This window comes from Myxocyprinus asiaticus, chromosome 15 (genome assembly GCF_019703515.2).
Source record: "Myxocyprinus asiaticus isolate MX2 ecotype Aquarium Trade chromosome 15, UBuf_Myxa_2, whole genome shotgun sequence".
Lineage (NCBI taxonomy): Eukaryota > Metazoa > Chordata > Actinopteri > Cypriniformes > Catostomidae > Myxocyprinus > Myxocyprinus asiaticus.
Genome location: NC_059358.1, coordinates 30,775,792 through 30,791,856, shown reverse-complemented (window position 1 = coordinate 30,791,856; position 16,065 = coordinate 30,775,792). Strand labels below are relative to the sequence as shown.

Below are 16,065 nucleotides of genomic sequence, written 5' to 3'. Positions count from 1 at the left end.
GTCTGCCTCCTCCTGGGGCAGCGCTTGCAGGTTCACCACCTGGTCCCTAAAAGGGGTCATGGGAACCTTGGGCACATAGCCCAGTCGGGGTCTCAGGATCACATGAGAGTAGCCCGGACCGAACTCCAGGCATGTTTCGCTGACAGAGAATGCTTGCAGGTCTCCTACCCTCTTGATGGAAGTGAGCGCAGTCAGGAGGGCAGTCTTCAAGGAGCTGCCTTAAGCTCAGCTGACTGCAAAGGCTCAAAGGGGGCTCTCTGTAGACCCTGAAGAACTACAGAGAGGTCCCATGAGGGAACGAGGCGTGGTCTGAAGGGATTCAGCCTCCTGGCGCCTCTCAGGAACCTGATGATCAGGTCATGCTTCCCTAAGGACTTACCGTCCACTGTGTCGTGGTGTGCCGCTATAGCGGCTACATACACCTTCAAGATGGAAGGGGACAGCCAACCTTCCAACCTCTCCTGCAGGAAGGAAAGCACCGATCCAACTGTGCATCTCTGGGGGGCTTCCCGTCGGGAAGAACACCACTTAGCGAACAGACGTCACTTAAAGGCATACAGGTGCCTCTTAGAGGGGACCCTAGCCTGAGTGATCGTGTCTACCACCGCAGGTCTTCCGCATCCCGTCCAGGGGCCAGACATGGAGATTCCAGAGGTCTGGTCACGGATGCCAGATGGTGCCCCGTCCCTGAAAAAGAAGGTCCTTCCTCAGGGGAATTTGCCGGGGGGGGGGGGCTGTCGCGAGGAGCATGAGGTCCGAGAACCACATTTGGGTGGGCCAGTAGGGTGCTACCAGGACGACCTGCTCCTCGTCCTCCCTGACCTTGCACAGGGTTTGTGCAAGAAGGCTCACTGGGGGACACGCATATTTGCGCAGTCCAGGGGGCCAGCTGTGTGCCAGCACATCTATACCGAGAGGTGCCTCGGTCAGGGCGTACCAGAGCGGGCAGTGGGAGAATTCTTGGGAGGTGATCAGGTCTACCTGTGCCTGTCCGAATCGACTCCAGATCAGCTGGACCACCTGAGGGTGGAATCCCCACTCTCCCTTGAGGGTAAACTGCCGTGACAGCACGTCCTCTGCAGTGTTGAGGTCACCCAGGATGTGAGTGGTTCGCAACGACTTGAGTTCCTGCTGACTCCAGAGGAGGAGACGGCGGGCGAGTTGTGACATACAACGGGAGCGCAGACCACCATGACGGTTGACATATGCTACCATTGCCGTGTTGTCTGTCCGAACTAACACGTGCTTGCCCTGGATCAACGGCCGGAACCTCCACAGGGCGAGCAGAATTGCCAGCAACTCGAGGCAGTTGATGTGCCAACACAGCCGCAGGCCCGTCCATAAGCTGGCGGCTATGTGCCCATTTCAAACAGCGCCCCAGTCTGTCTTGGAGAAATCTGTCGTGACCACGATGCGCCTGGAGACCTGCTCTAGGGGAACGCCTGCCCGTAGAAACACGAGGTTGGACCAAGGGCTGAAGAGGCGGTGACAGATCGGTGCGATGACCACGCAATGTGTCCCGTGGCGCCATGCCCATCTCGGAACTCAAGTCTGAAGCCAGTGCTGAAGCGGTCTCATATGCATCAACCCGAGCGGAGTGGCCACCGCTGAGGATGCCATATGCCCCAGGAGCCTCTGAAAGAGTTTCAGTGGAACTGCTGTTTTCTTTTTGAACACCTTCAAACAGGTCAGCACCGACTGTGCACGCTTGTTCGTGAGGCGCGTTGTCAACGAGACTGAGTCCAACTCCAAACTAAGAAAAGAGATGCTCTGAACCGGGAGGTTGCTCTTTCCCAGTTGACCCGAAGCGCTAGTTGTATGAGGTGTGAGAGCACCAGGTCCCTGTGTGCACAACATATCCCGTGAGTGAGCTAGGATTAGCCAATTGTCGAGATAGTTGAGAATGTGAATGCCCACCTCCCTTAATGGGGCAAGAGCTGCCTCTGCGACCTTTGTGAAGACGCAAGGGGACAAGGACAAACCGAAAGGGAGGACCTTGTACTGATACGCCCGACCCTCGAATGCAAACTGCAGGAAGGGTCTGTGTTGAGGTAGAATCGAGACGTGGAAGTATGTGTCCTTCAGGTCTACCACCGCGAACCAATCTTGATGCCGGACGCTCGCCAGAATGCGTTTTTGCATCAGCATCTTGAACTGGAGTCTGTGTAAAGCCCGGTTCAGTACTTGCAGGTTCAAGATTGGCCACAACCCACCACCTTTTTTCGGTACAATGCAGTAGGGGCTGTAAAACCCCTTCTTCATCTTGGCCGGAGGGACAGGTTCTATCACACCCTTCCGTAGGAGGGTAGCGATCTCCGCGCAAGGTAGCAGCATTTTTGTCTTTCACCAAGGTGAAGTGGACACCGCTGAACCTGGGCGGATGCCCGGCGAAGTGAATCTCACAGCCGAGTCGGACGGTCCGGATCAGCCATCTTGACGGATTGGAAAGCACGAGCCACACAACCAAGCTCCGAGCGAGGGGGACCAAAGGGACAATCTCATCGGACATACAGGCAGGTAGGGCCTTGTGGCGGGGTGGAGCCCGAGGTGCCACACCATGTTGTGGCCGTGCTGAGTCCAGGGACATCGAAGCACTTACCTGGCTCCTTGTGACCACCCCCGGAACAGCCTGGGATGGGGAGGAAGAGGCCTGTCCTCATGACCCGTGGAGACTGTCACATTGGGGGCGGATTTATGCCAAAGCTGGGTGCGCAGGGGCGGGGAGACCGCCGCTGGAGCACCAACCCTGCAAGGATGAAAAGGTGGATGGTGGTCGTGATGACGGCCGTTCACACCGGTTATGTGACCCAGGGAACGAGGAAACCGCTCTTTTGCTGAACTGTTGGTTACCGCAGTCACTTGGCGAAATTAAATGAAAAACCAACAAAAGATTCTCCTCCCGGCCCTCCACTGGGAAGAAAGGGACTGGAGCGGAGCGTGGCTGCTTTGAGCGGTGCCGTGAGCCCAGGAACCAATCATCGAGCCTCGAGGGTTCAGGGGAGAGCGGAGGGTTCCACTCTAGCCTGACGCTCACGGCCACCCGGGAAAGCATGTCCGTCATTTCTGCATCAGCCTGTGACTGGGCAATCGTCCCCGAGGGGGGGAGCCCAGCTGAGGCTTCTGCGTCTGACTGGACGAGCCCGCTTTCCGATGCTGCGCTCGAGAGCTCATCAGCTTCGCGGGCTCCGAACAAGAGGTCGAACTCGCCGTGAGAAGAGCCGACGGACTCATCCGGAAGCCCGATCGGGGTCGCACCCAGACACTAAAGACAACGATCGTGACTGTCCGAAGTTGAGAGGAAACGACCGCAACCAGGAATAACACACAAACTGAAAGTCATCTTTAAAAAGATGCATCTTTAAAAAGACGTTCCGTGTGTGCCGCTCTTTTAGAGAAATATACTCTTTTAGAAAATATACTCTCTTTTTTCTGCCAAAGCGCCCAGAGGCGTTCTCTGCAGTGCACCAGTGCAGAGGAGGGAGAAGCCGCTGAAAAACGGTGTCAGATCCAGCAGAGGTGAATGAAAAGCCAGCTCAGTAAACATCGACTGTTCGGCTCCGAAGAGAAAATCTGAATGAGTGGTTGCATACCAGCTCCTTTTATACCCGTATGTCCGGGGGAGTAGTATGCAAATACCACTTGCCAATTTTCATTGCCCTTTTATCAAAGACCAGAGGTGTCTCGGGCTCCCAAGAGTGACCCCTAGTGTCACTACATCGACACAATGTCGAGTGAGTGACTGATAGGGAACACCATACTAAAATACTCTGACTGTGTTTCCTGCATTATTACTGAATTTACAACACCACAGCACATCTGAGTTTATCTGAGTTGTGAGCTTGCAGTCTTAATTAAATGTTATAAGAAAGACTGGGTGCAGCAAAATAATACAAAGATAATACTTTTTTCTATTAAGTTATCTTTACTGGTTGCACACAGCAACAAACATGTGGCGCCACCACTGTAGTTTGATTCACTAACAAATGACTCTTAAGGCCTGTTTATACTTCTGCTATACTTCAAACCTACTGCATATTCTTTGCATACTGGAGAACGTGGTGCTTTGCATTTGTTGTTCTGTGTTGGTGTGTCTGCATTGTTTTGTGAGTACACAGCCAAAATGCTAGTGAATTGAGAGCAATTATCTTCATTTCTGAAATAAGTATACATTTAATAAATAAACAAAAGCAATGTAATTAATGGATTAAAAAGTATTATTAAATATTAAATATATTCAATTATTAAAATATTAAAAGTGAGTTCATCAAAGTATGTGAACATTTTGAGATTTAGGTACCTAGTATTTATTATACATGTCATCTGCCATGCAGAGAGAAAATAAATAAGGCATACACTGTGTGACAAAGTAACATAATGTGACTACTTCTGTTAAATGGTTTAAATGTTTTGTGTTGTGATTTCCTCGTATGTCATTTTCATCTGCCATTTGAGCATGTGGTGAAGGTTCTTGTCCTCTCCTTACCTTTCTGCTTTTCCTTTCATTTCTTACAACCCTCAACCCCTCCTTTATGCCACAGAGAGGAGGAAGAGGAGGATGAGGAACTACAGAAAACAGAGCTCTCTAGACAGGCATCTGAAAGGTATTTTCGGCAGAACATGACCTCTGGGTATAGTGTCTTAGAGCTAGAAAGCAGATTCTAGATCCTCTTCCATTTTCCAACTTACTAACAGTAAATTTTCTCTTCCAACATGTCTCTGGGTTCCCATCATTTACTAGATCTTCTGTTGTTACTCTGTTGTTTGTAGCTGGATGGCATCAACCGTAGTGGAAGCTTCTAGCTTGTGTTTGCCATTTAAGTGCATGGTCAACTTCATTCCCAATGCTGCTGACCCAGACAGTAAGGAAAACCTCAGGGGCCAGTCTGGGATCAAGGTTATCCGCAAGGCCCCAGAGTCTTCCCCTCCTCTGATCCCTGAATTGGGGCCCCAGATATCATCCAGACTGTCTTCTTGGGCCTCTGTCGGGTCCTTGGTGGCCCTCCCATCCCAGGGTTCCTCTATCACCTCCTCAGCCTCCACCTCCCCAAGCAAAGACCCCCTGTCCCATGTCCTCCCTCTCCTCTCTTCTTCCCTTGTCCCTACTTGCTCGTCGGATTTGGACGAGGTAGCTGTGGGCACCCCGCAGGGAGAGAAGGGCAGAGAGCCAGACAAGCACTGCAGGTAGTGCAGATAGACACAGTAGATTCTCGCCATTCACAGAACGCCATGCATATATTTACAATGGCTATGTTCCAAATACTAATGTGCTGCATAACTAAATGGCATCATGGGTGTGCTCCAGATATAAAGGCTGTTCCAAGCAGTTTACTGCGTCATGAGATACACCTTGTTTTGGCCAAATTTTTAGGCAGCTTCTCGTGTATGCGGATGAAGCAATCCCAGATGCATTCTGCAGTGCAAAGGCAAAACACAGTTACTGCACATTTTGTCAAAACTGAGTTATGACAGAAATCGAGTTCTTAGACCAGGGACAAAAAACAGTTCAATGAACGAAAAACAAAAACCAAAAACAAACAAAATGATGCTGATGGGTTTTGACTGAGAAGCAGATCTGTCATTTTCTATGCAATATATAATTTCAGATTGGTTTCTTTTGATTTTGGTGACAAATAGGACCAGTACAGGTTTCTTGACAGGTTTCGTGAGAATCACCCATGTGGTACCATTTCTGTCAGAATGCTGCCTCAGAAGGTAAGCTGCCTAAGTAACAGGGTTTGGAATAGAGCCATTCAGAGTTGCATTTCTGATTCAAAGAATGACTTTCACTCCCACATAAGTGAAGATATGAGATCCCTGAAAGATAACCTCAGGAAACCCATGTCTATTTTTATTGATTCAGGTCTCACAAAAACTATGACATCAGTCACAGTGTTTGTAAGGATTTCATCCTTCAATTGAAAGGAAGTGCTGCATGGGATTCTCTTGATCACTGGATCTCCTGTGAATGGCGAGGGTTTGATGTTTTGCCTGTTCCATCAAGCCTACCTAATAAAAAGAGTCAGACCCTCCCTCACCTAGTGGATCATCACCTTATCCCTTTGTGTCCACATTCAATAGAACCTCTTAAAACTTCCTGTATCCTCCAAAGCCCACGTGTACCCTTGCAAAGTGCTACACCCACTGTGTCTTAACTTATGGTCATGTGCAATATTGTGGCTTAACTTGTCTTATATATCAAATCCTCAGTCCAATAAAAGGAGAAATGGGATACCAGTATGGTCATGGCCTGATAAATCTTGATGTGCCTTTTATGTTGCATCCTCAATATTTGATGGAATGCAAAAAGACAGAGGCTTTCAGAAACTCAGGTCTCTTTCTCCCTGAATCAGCCAATGAAGTGCAAGACACTCCCTAAAGGATGCTAACTTTTACTGACATTTACAACTCATCTGCCTTTCATTGGTCCATTGTACCACAACAAAGCCAAGATAAGCCTGTAAATTAAGTCACATATAAAAGGGCAATTGTATTTCACCCTGGACAGTGCCTGTAGGGTCCACATTTCATGAGAATAAAGATGAAAATGCTTTGCAATATTTCATGCATGTTTGCCTGACATTAAGACTGTGGCAGCTTGAGGTACACTTCTGGATTATAAAGTGGATCAAAGACAGATCTTTCTTGTAAATGTATGAATTCTTTAATATGCATTTTTAAATGTGAAGTGTTTAATTTCTGTGCCAAGAATGGAATTGGAACAATGACTCTTTTTAAACAAATTTCCTGAACATTCCGTCTTCCAGTGGTTGAACAAACAGACAGTCCCGCACCAAATTGCTGGTCAGAATGATAAAAAAAGGCAATGTTCCGATAGTGGCACAGAGCAGTGTTTACACTTTTGGGAGGAATCAACCTACAGTATAATGTGTAGGGTTGGGAATCGCGAGCTGGTTCTTATTCAGAACTGGTTCCATTTTTTTTTAAAATACTGGTACTGTACAATTTCCATTACTTTTGGTTCCACACAGCGCAACCAGTGTTGTCCGAAACCTGTACAAATGACTCTTATGTGTCTGTCCTTTTTAATCTATAGTGTGACAAGTGTGGGGTTTCTGAACAAATAAGTCTTGACCCTACAGAGTTACTTAAGGCATTTTCAGACCTGTAGCTCGTTTGATTTGTTCTGAAACGGGCTAAAATTCACTTTCAAATTCAAATTCAATAATATTTTTGCAATTTCTTCTCGGTTCGCTTTCACAAGGCAACATTTCACAATGAACCAAAGCTTTGTCAATAAAGTCACATGTGAGCAAGCTGTCCCCTTATTGGTCACATTGTTTGTGTGCTGTTTCGGTATTTAGCACATCCATTGAAATACCTATTAAAGTGATATACCTGTAAAAATTTTCGAGTATTGTTTATGTCACGCTTTGCAAAACGTCAATGCATGGTACAGAATGCGTGTTCCAGTCAGAGGTTGCACTGCAAATAAACGTTATCTGACACGCGGTTGATATGAGTTGTAAAAATAGTTTTTTTTTCCTTCATTAGTTGCATTTGCATTACTTCTGCATTGAAAGTGCCTGTCCTCGCAGTCACAGAGCTCGCCCTCTCTCGTGTACACACACACACACACACATTCACAAACAGTAGAGTGAAGCCACATAAAAAAAAAATTTTATCTGCCAAAAAGTTGCTGACGCCAACCTACCTCTGCAGCTATCCGAACGAGAGAAGTGAGCATACTAAAATTATCTCATTATCGCAATTTATAAAATAACTCCTATATTAAACATGCATGTAATGATGGCTGTCACTGGCAATGATGAAGACGATGAAGACATGATAAAAATGAACCCAAGTGCAATTTATTTACATACGTGAAATCCAAAACGTGAATCCGAAACATAATAAACATAAACGACTTGAAATAGACTTAAACTTGACTTGACATAGCATAGCATAGCATAGCATAGCATGACATGACACGTTACTAAACACATACAATACTTGACAAAGGACAATGGAAAGCATGAGGGTATAAATACATGGACATGGGAGAACAAACTAACGAACAAACAGAACTCTAAACAAGATAACAAGACAATCAACCAATGAAAACAAGACATATGAACATGGAGGGAAAATATGAAATCACATGACAAGGGAACCACATGACATGAAACAGGAACTAGAATTTTCAAAATAAAAGACATGAAATACAAGAATCAACAAAAAACAACAAAATACATATCCCCCCCACTAAGGGGTGGCTCCCGACGCCCCAACACATAAACAAAACACATAAAACATGACATAATATTCAAAGTTCAATAGGGAGCAGGGGGGTGTGCTCGAGGGGCGGAGCCATGGAAGGCGGAGCCGTGAGAGGCTCGAGGGGCGGAGCCATGTGGAACTGGATACCCAGAGAGTAGCCGAAGACTCGAAGGGCCAGGGTGGAGCCGGAGGCAGGGAGGACCAAGGCGGCGCCGGAGGCCCGGAGGAGCAAGGCAGAGCTGGGGGTTCGGAAGACTGAGGCAGAGCCGGTGGGACTGAGGACCAAGGTGGAGCCGTAGGGAAGGAGGTCCCCAGTGGAGCTGATGGATCGGAGGGACGAGGCACAGCTAGAGGATCGGAGAGCCAAGGCAGAGCAAGGTGACCGACAGACCAAGGAGGAGCTGGAGGGACGAGGGACCCCGGCAAAGCTGACAGGTTGAAGGACCGCAGTGGAGCCGAGGGAATGCAGAGCTGAGGCAATGTCGAGGGGCCGACAGGCCAAGGCGGAGTCCAGGACTCGGAGGGCCCAGGCGGGGTCGGAGGGTTGAAAGTTCCCCTTGCCTGCTCAGGAGATCTAAGAGTGGGTGCAATGGTGGGAACCATCTCCAGGTTCAACTGCTCAGATGTGGCCATGACATGGCGTGGAACAGACTCAGGCATGGCTGTGACGTGGCATGGAGCAGGCTCAGGCGTGGCTGTAACGTGGCATGGAGCAGGCTCAGGCGTGGCTGTGACATGGCATGGAGCAGGCTCAGGCTTGGCTGTGACGTGGCATGGAGCAGGCTCAGGCGTGGCTGTAACGTGGCATGGAGCAGGCTCAGGCGTGGCTGTGACATGGCATGGAGCAAGCTGAAGCATTGCTGTGACATGGCATGGAGCAGGCTGATGCGTTGCTGTGACATGGCATGGAGCAGGCTGAGGCATTGCTGTGACTTGACTTGGAGCAGGCTGAGGCATTGGGGCAAAAGATGGTGCTAGCTCAGTGACCATGATGAGGAACTCTGGCTTGGTGACCATGACGTGAAACTCTGGCTCGGCGGCCATGATGTGGAACGCTGGCTCAGCGGCCATGATGTGGAATGCTGCCTCGGCATCTGCCTCCTCCACGGTGAACGTAGAACCAGTGATCTGCAGGGCAAGGTCAATATACTGAGCGAGGCTGAGGGAACAGTGACCGCCAGGCATAAAAATGGAGATAGGCTCATTTCGTCCAAATCGGAAACAGTCTTTAAGGGCAACCTCATTAAAGTCCACCTGGCAGGCCAGAGCACAAAAGTCCTCAACGTAATCCTCCAGGGGACGATTCCCCTGACGTAGGCGGAGGAGCTGGATTGCTGAGTTCATGGTTGGGTCAAATATTTCTGTAACGATGCCTGGCACTGGCAATGACGAAGACGATGAAGATGTGATAAAGATGAACCCGAGAGCAATTTATTTACATACGTGAAATCCAAAATGTGAATCCGAAACATAATAAACATAAACGACTTGACATAGACTTAAACTTGACTTGACATAGCATAGCATAGCACGACATGACATGACATGACATGACATGACATGACACGTTACTAAACACATACAATACTTGACAAAGGACAATGGAAAACATGAGGGTATAAATATATGGACATGGGAGAACAAACCAATGAACAAACAGAACTCTAAACAAGATAACAAGACAATCAACCAATGAAAACAAGACACGTGAATATGAACATGGAGGGAAAACATGAAATCACATGACAAGGGAACCACATGACATGAAACAGGAACTAGAATTTTCAAAATAAAAGACATGAAATACTAGAATCAACAAAATACACATGACAGTGCAATGATGTCTAATATAGTCGCCAGAAGGCGATATCCACATTTGATGATGAATTACAGTACAGTGATGAGTTGACCTACAAATGTCTTCTCTGCAGATTCATCGGGTGTGTTCATGGTTTTTATAGGGATATTGTTTGGTTTGTTGGTCCGTTGGGTCGGGTTGCATTCTCACCACAAGCGAACCGCTCCAGAGTTACGGTTCATTTCCCTCCTGGACGAGGTGGTCTCGGACCGATTGTTTTGGTGTGGATCTGAGTGTGAGAGTGCCGTGTTCATATATGCCTTAACAAACCGAACTAAGGGAGAAAACCAGGTTCTGATAAAAATGCTCTAAATGAGCCAGGTGTGAAAACGCCCTTACACTTTTTTTTAATCAGGCATTGTAGTTACTGACAGGTAGTTCATATGACAATGTGTAGTTAAAGATATGCTTATACATTACTAGTTTTGTTGTAATCAAATGAAAAGTAATAAATGAAATGTTTCATTTAATATATTGTTACAGTAGGACCAATTAATGGATGCATTTTTGTCTCTAAAATGTATTTGAGAAGCCATTAAATAGTCTGTGTAAACATGCCTTTTGCAAGAATTGTATTAAATTTATCTCTGATATGATATATCTGCTCTAATGAAATCTGAAATGATCTAGTCATTTGGCAACAGACTGCTGAGGACAGTAAATGCACAAAAAAAGAAAAGAAAAGGAATTCCTTATTTCCAAATATTTATTTTTTAAAAGAAAGAATCATTACTGGAACATTCAAGAATCTGAATCGTCCTCACGATTCCCATCCCTCATAAATCGCTTACTTGTAGTTGTCTCTGCAGATTTAATATGCTTTACACTGTAATAGCCTAATTACACAGCAGTTTTATTATTGATTGATGATGCCACAATTTCTGAAAGAATGATCTCTTATCCAATGCTAAAAAAAAGCCATGAGAGCCATTATACAGTGATTAATGATATGGTCATATTTATTAACCATATTAGTATTCAAGTTAGAACTTTTAAATGATATGTAGTTGGTCCAGATATAATAAGAATTTGATGGTAAAAGCACACAGTAAATGTATTTTGGAAAACCCTGGCTGTCCTTCTTGGTGGTACTTATGGGTTTTTAAAAAGCATACAAACTAATGAGAGCTGAGACTGCTTTGATTCACTTCTCTGTGTGTATTGTCACTGAAATTTTCTCTCAATTGCACATGTCCCTCTGTCCTCTTTTTCCTTTCTGTCACAGCTTCTGTAATTTGTAATGTCCATTACTAACCCCTTCTCATGATCTGTCTCTTCTGCGCAGTCTGTCAGATGTTAGATACTCAAACACAGCATGCAGTTCTTGTGGCAGGTAAGAGGCCTTCATAAGTTCAGATGGTTGACATTAAAAATCTTTTTGTGAGCTCTGGTCCACAATTTAAAAGAAAAAGGTTGTTGGACTGTGGCCATGTTCACACTAATCCATTTTAGTTTGAAAACTCCAAAGTCCAGCTACATCGTTTTCCTAAGCATGCGTTTTATGGAGAGCGTTTTCGAAAGTCTGTGTTTTCGGTGAAGGATGGTGTGGATGAAATGTTTAAATATAGCAAAATCAATGCGTTTCCAAATGAAGTGTGGACAGTTGTGTGGACATGGCCTGTGGCTTAGCAGTCTGCTCTGAGAGGTCGAGCTGTTGTACAGTCTACCATTTTTTTATTTCCAAAGCCTGTTTTCTCCTTTTCTCCCAATCATGTTCTGTCTCTGCTATCTTTGTTCATTAAAGTGCTCAAAAAAAAAAAAAAAAAAAAAAAAAAAGCTAAATTCTTTCCATCACTAACAGTTTCCTTTCCCTTATCACTGCTATCTTTGTAATAATACAAAATCAAAGTTGGCTTGACAAAGCCAACATACTGATAATCTACTTAAATTTGTCTTTTGTTTTGTCTTCTTCTTTCTTCCTGACTTTAACTCCTCCTAGAGCTTTCAAACTACATCCAATATTTTCAAATATCTTAAAGGGATAGTTCACCCAAAAATGAAAATTCTCTCATCATTAACTCACCCTCATGCCAACCAGACTCCATTGATTAAATCCATGTTTTCAGAAGCGATATGACTGGTGTGGGTGTGAAACAGATCAATATTTAAGTCCTTTTTTACTAGAAATTCTCTTCCCTGCCCAGTAGGTGGCGATATGCACGAAGAATGCGAATTGCCAAAAACATAAGAAGAGGCTGTTTGAAAGTAGAGATTTATAGTAAAAAAAAAAGGACTTCAATATTGATCTCTTTCTTACCCACGCCTATCATATCGCTTCTGAAGACATGGATAAACCACTGGAGTTATATGTATTACTTTTATACTGTCTTTATATACATTTTGAGGTTCAAAGTTTTGGACCCTGTTGACTTGCATTGTAAGGATCTACAGAGCTGACATGTTCTTCTAAAATCTTAGTTTGTGTTTAGCAGTCTGGGATGGCATAAGTGTGAGTAAATTATGAGAGAATGACATTTTTGGGTGAATTTCTTCTTTAAAGGTTTTTTAAGCCTTTAAACATTTTATGTTTGTTTTTTACTTTCAGAGAAAACTCTCCTTCTCTGGTTTGTCCCTTTCAATTCAAACAACACATGCTTTTAGGTGCTGGAAAGTTGTGAAATTTTGAACTGAATCTCTGTTTATCCCATTGGTCGAAATCCAAGCACTGTACACTCTCAGTGTCTTACTTTGATAATGCATGCAGTTAATCACACCGGATCCAAACATGTAGACAAGTGTAAGGAGCAAATGATAGCATGTCACTGACCTCTCTTTATGAATTTGTGGGATTATGCAGAGAAACAAGCCCCCACACGTATTTAATCATATCCCCCAATACAAGGTCATGTCCCACAAGACTCCAGCCTACGATCTGTACTGGCAGGCTCCTCTGGTTGGGGATGAAAGTGCATTTTGTCACCCATTCATGTGAAAGCTGGGTTTAACAGAACACCTGTGTGTGTGAGGGGGAGTGAGGCTTCACATTTTCCTCTTCACGCAGTGTGTCTGTTATGTTTTGGTCTTGATCGAGAGAATGCATGACATCTTCTGGAATCAGAGCCGTGGCACATTTTCAGGTTCACCCCTCCTTGTCTCTGTGTACTCACTGATGATATGTGTGATAAATGAAGTGAATGGAAATGACGATCATTTGTTATCTTGGTTATTTCTAGATTCTAGCTTTATGTTGTTAAGAGGGCAAAGGGTTCCCTCAAACTGTTTTGTTAGTTACATTTTACAAATTAAACTTTTAGTATATTCACATACACAGTGGGGTTCAAAATAAAATTTTAACCTGGAAATGTACATTTTGATCAAAAATCGAAAACAAATATATGCTATGATGAAAAATGAATAAGACATTTTTAATATTTCTATCACTTATCAAATAAGGACATTTGTGACATCCTTTGTACAAAAGGTCAGTTTTTCTAGCTTACATTGAAGCCCACAAGATGTTCTTTGGACCATTTGTAACTTCTCACTCAAATTGTTGTGCTGATAATATGATTTACATATAATATGAAATACACCTATATATATATATATATATATATATATATATATATATATATATATATATATATATATACTGTATATACTGTATTTACTGAACAGTATATTGTGGTTGTGGCTCAATTGCAGTTAGAATTCTCTTTTCTTCTTTTAGAAAAGGCTATGCAGGTACATATCCTGGCAGGTCAGTAGGTGTGTCCAGTGCCCCCTCCACACCCTACAATAGCTTCAGCTCCACAGGGGGTTCACCTACAGATAGTAAACCAGACAGGTGAGCTTCTGTACTTCTTTGATCTACATATGGCTTCAATCCACACAGGAATCTTCAGATTTAACTGTTTTGATGCTGTCAATGTCAATGATAATAAAACCATCAGAGGAGATTTCGAAACATATTTCCATTTCTTTCATGTCTAAGATTTCATATTTGAGGCCCTACTATTCTGTAAAACTGACTGTTTGTCTTTTCTGGTCCTCCAGGATGACTTTGGGTGGTTTGTTAACCTCTTCCTACAGGCAGCACCAAGAGTCTCTAAATGCAGAACGTGAGCGCAGGCGCCTGGAGAGAGAGGAGAGACTCCAGCGGATTGAAAGAGAGGAGAGGAACCGTTTCAAGTATGTGGTCTTCCATAGTGTTTTATTATGACACAGTGTGTGTATGCAGCCACAGCTACATTGTTTTAGAATAATTATGATATGACAGAAACATCAGTATTGGCAACCTCATCGAGTGATTTAGTTTTTAAATTTACAGAGCATTATCTCACATGTTGGAGATATGGAAATATTTTGTCCAAACAGAAGGTTTGAGGCCTACATCCAATTTTTATCAGAGATCGGGGGAGTTTTCCAAACCGGACAAGTTATTGCTTCTTATTATGGTCATTCAGAGAAAAACAGCATTCACACCAGGTTAAGAGCCAATGAATGGACATGGTGGTCAGTGGGAACACAAATTCCATAAACCTTTTTGGTCAGCCTTTACTGTTCAGTGCTCATTAACAAATCAATTGTAGTTTAAAGCTGAAGTATGTAATTTCTGCGCCACTAGAGCCACCAAACGGAATTGCAAAAATAAACGTTGTTTTCAAAACAGCTTTCTAAATACACCCCCCGTCTGTCTTTAGTCAAACAAAGAGATAGTTTTGCCCCCAGCTCACGCCATTGGTTGAGTAATTTTGTTGGGGCTGGTCTAAGAGGGTCTCTCTAAACAAACAGGAATTTTAAAAGCACCAGAGAGAAAGAAATGCTAACAGTTTTCGAGAAAATTAACCTATGAATGGCTTACTTATAGTTGTCTCTGCATATTAAACTGGGATAGGAGAAAGTATTTTAACACAGGAAAAAGTTACATTCATCTGCTTTAAAGGAAGATTTAGACGTCTGCGTCGAACCTACGTTGTAGGCAGGGTTGGGAGGGTTACTTTTGAAATGTTTTCCACTACGGATTACGGAATACATGCTGTAAAATGTAATTTGTAACATATTCCATTAGATTACTCAAGGTCAGTAACGTATTCTAAATACTTTGGATTACTTCTTCAGCAGTGGTAGATTTTTTCACTTGTTTTGACTATAAAAGCTCTGCCAGTACAGTAAGACAAAATACACATGTTAAAAATACATTCTCTGAAAAACATAAATATCTTATGCAGTGTTGTTTTTAAAACAAGATAAATCAAATTCATCTTGTTTTAAGGATTTTTAGATATTTTTACAGGAAAACAATAAAAAAAATTATCAAGAATACGATTTTTGCCCTAATATCAAAGGTCTTACTAAAAAAAAAAGAAATTATGATCTAATGTGAATTTTCTTGATAAAACATATGATCATGCCTGGTAACATGTGCATGTAAAATGGCTAGAAATAGCATTTTAGCTTAGCGTGAAGCTGACAATTTACACAAGGTTTATTTCTATTTCTTCTGCTCCAAACTTACTTCAAACTTACTTCTGTGTCTGCTCATATGAATGTAACACATCATAAGAAAGTGTTTCACCGCTGTTCAAATGCACTTTGGATCGCATCATTTATATGAATAAATGTTTTCCATCTGAAAGGACTAAATATTAAATGAAACAAATGACAATAAAATGCAAAGTAATCTCTTCAGTAATCAAAATACTTTTTGAATGTAACTGTATTCTAATTACCAATGATTTAAATTGTAACTGTAGTGGAATACAGTTACTTATATTTTGTATTTTAAATACGTAATCCCGTCACATGTATTCCGTTACTCCCCAACCCTGGTTGTAGGCTACGCACAAGTTGCAGACTGATGTGCACCTCTGCAAAAATGTAAATGTGTCGCGTCAACGTAGAGCACAGCAGATGTGATCGGTCTACTTCATAACCAGAGACAACCTCCTAAGATGATAAAAAGGATATCTGAATTAGTGTTGCATTTTCTCCAAGATTATTTTAAGATCTATGCATTGTATCATATT

General features: G+C 43.5%; 1 protein-coding gene across 2 annotated transcripts in view; it reads left to right on the top strand.

The window, feature by feature from the left end:
* The window catches only part of LOC127453047 (FH1/FH2 domain-containing protein 3-like), a 66,893-nt gene that overhangs the window by 13,575 nt on the left and 37,253 nt on the right, over positions 1–16,065 (top strand). For both annotated transcript variants that reach the window (XM_051719049.1, XM_051719048.1), the window contains exons 6-8: positions 11,382–11,429; positions 13,767–13,883; positions 14,093–14,227. In XM_051719049.1, the coding sequence (XP_051575009.1) occupies positions 11,382–11,429; positions 13,767–13,883; positions 14,093–14,227 (300 nt within the window). The remainder of the gene's footprint in view (positions 1–11,381; positions 11,430–13,766; positions 13,884–14,092; positions 14,228–16,065) is intronic.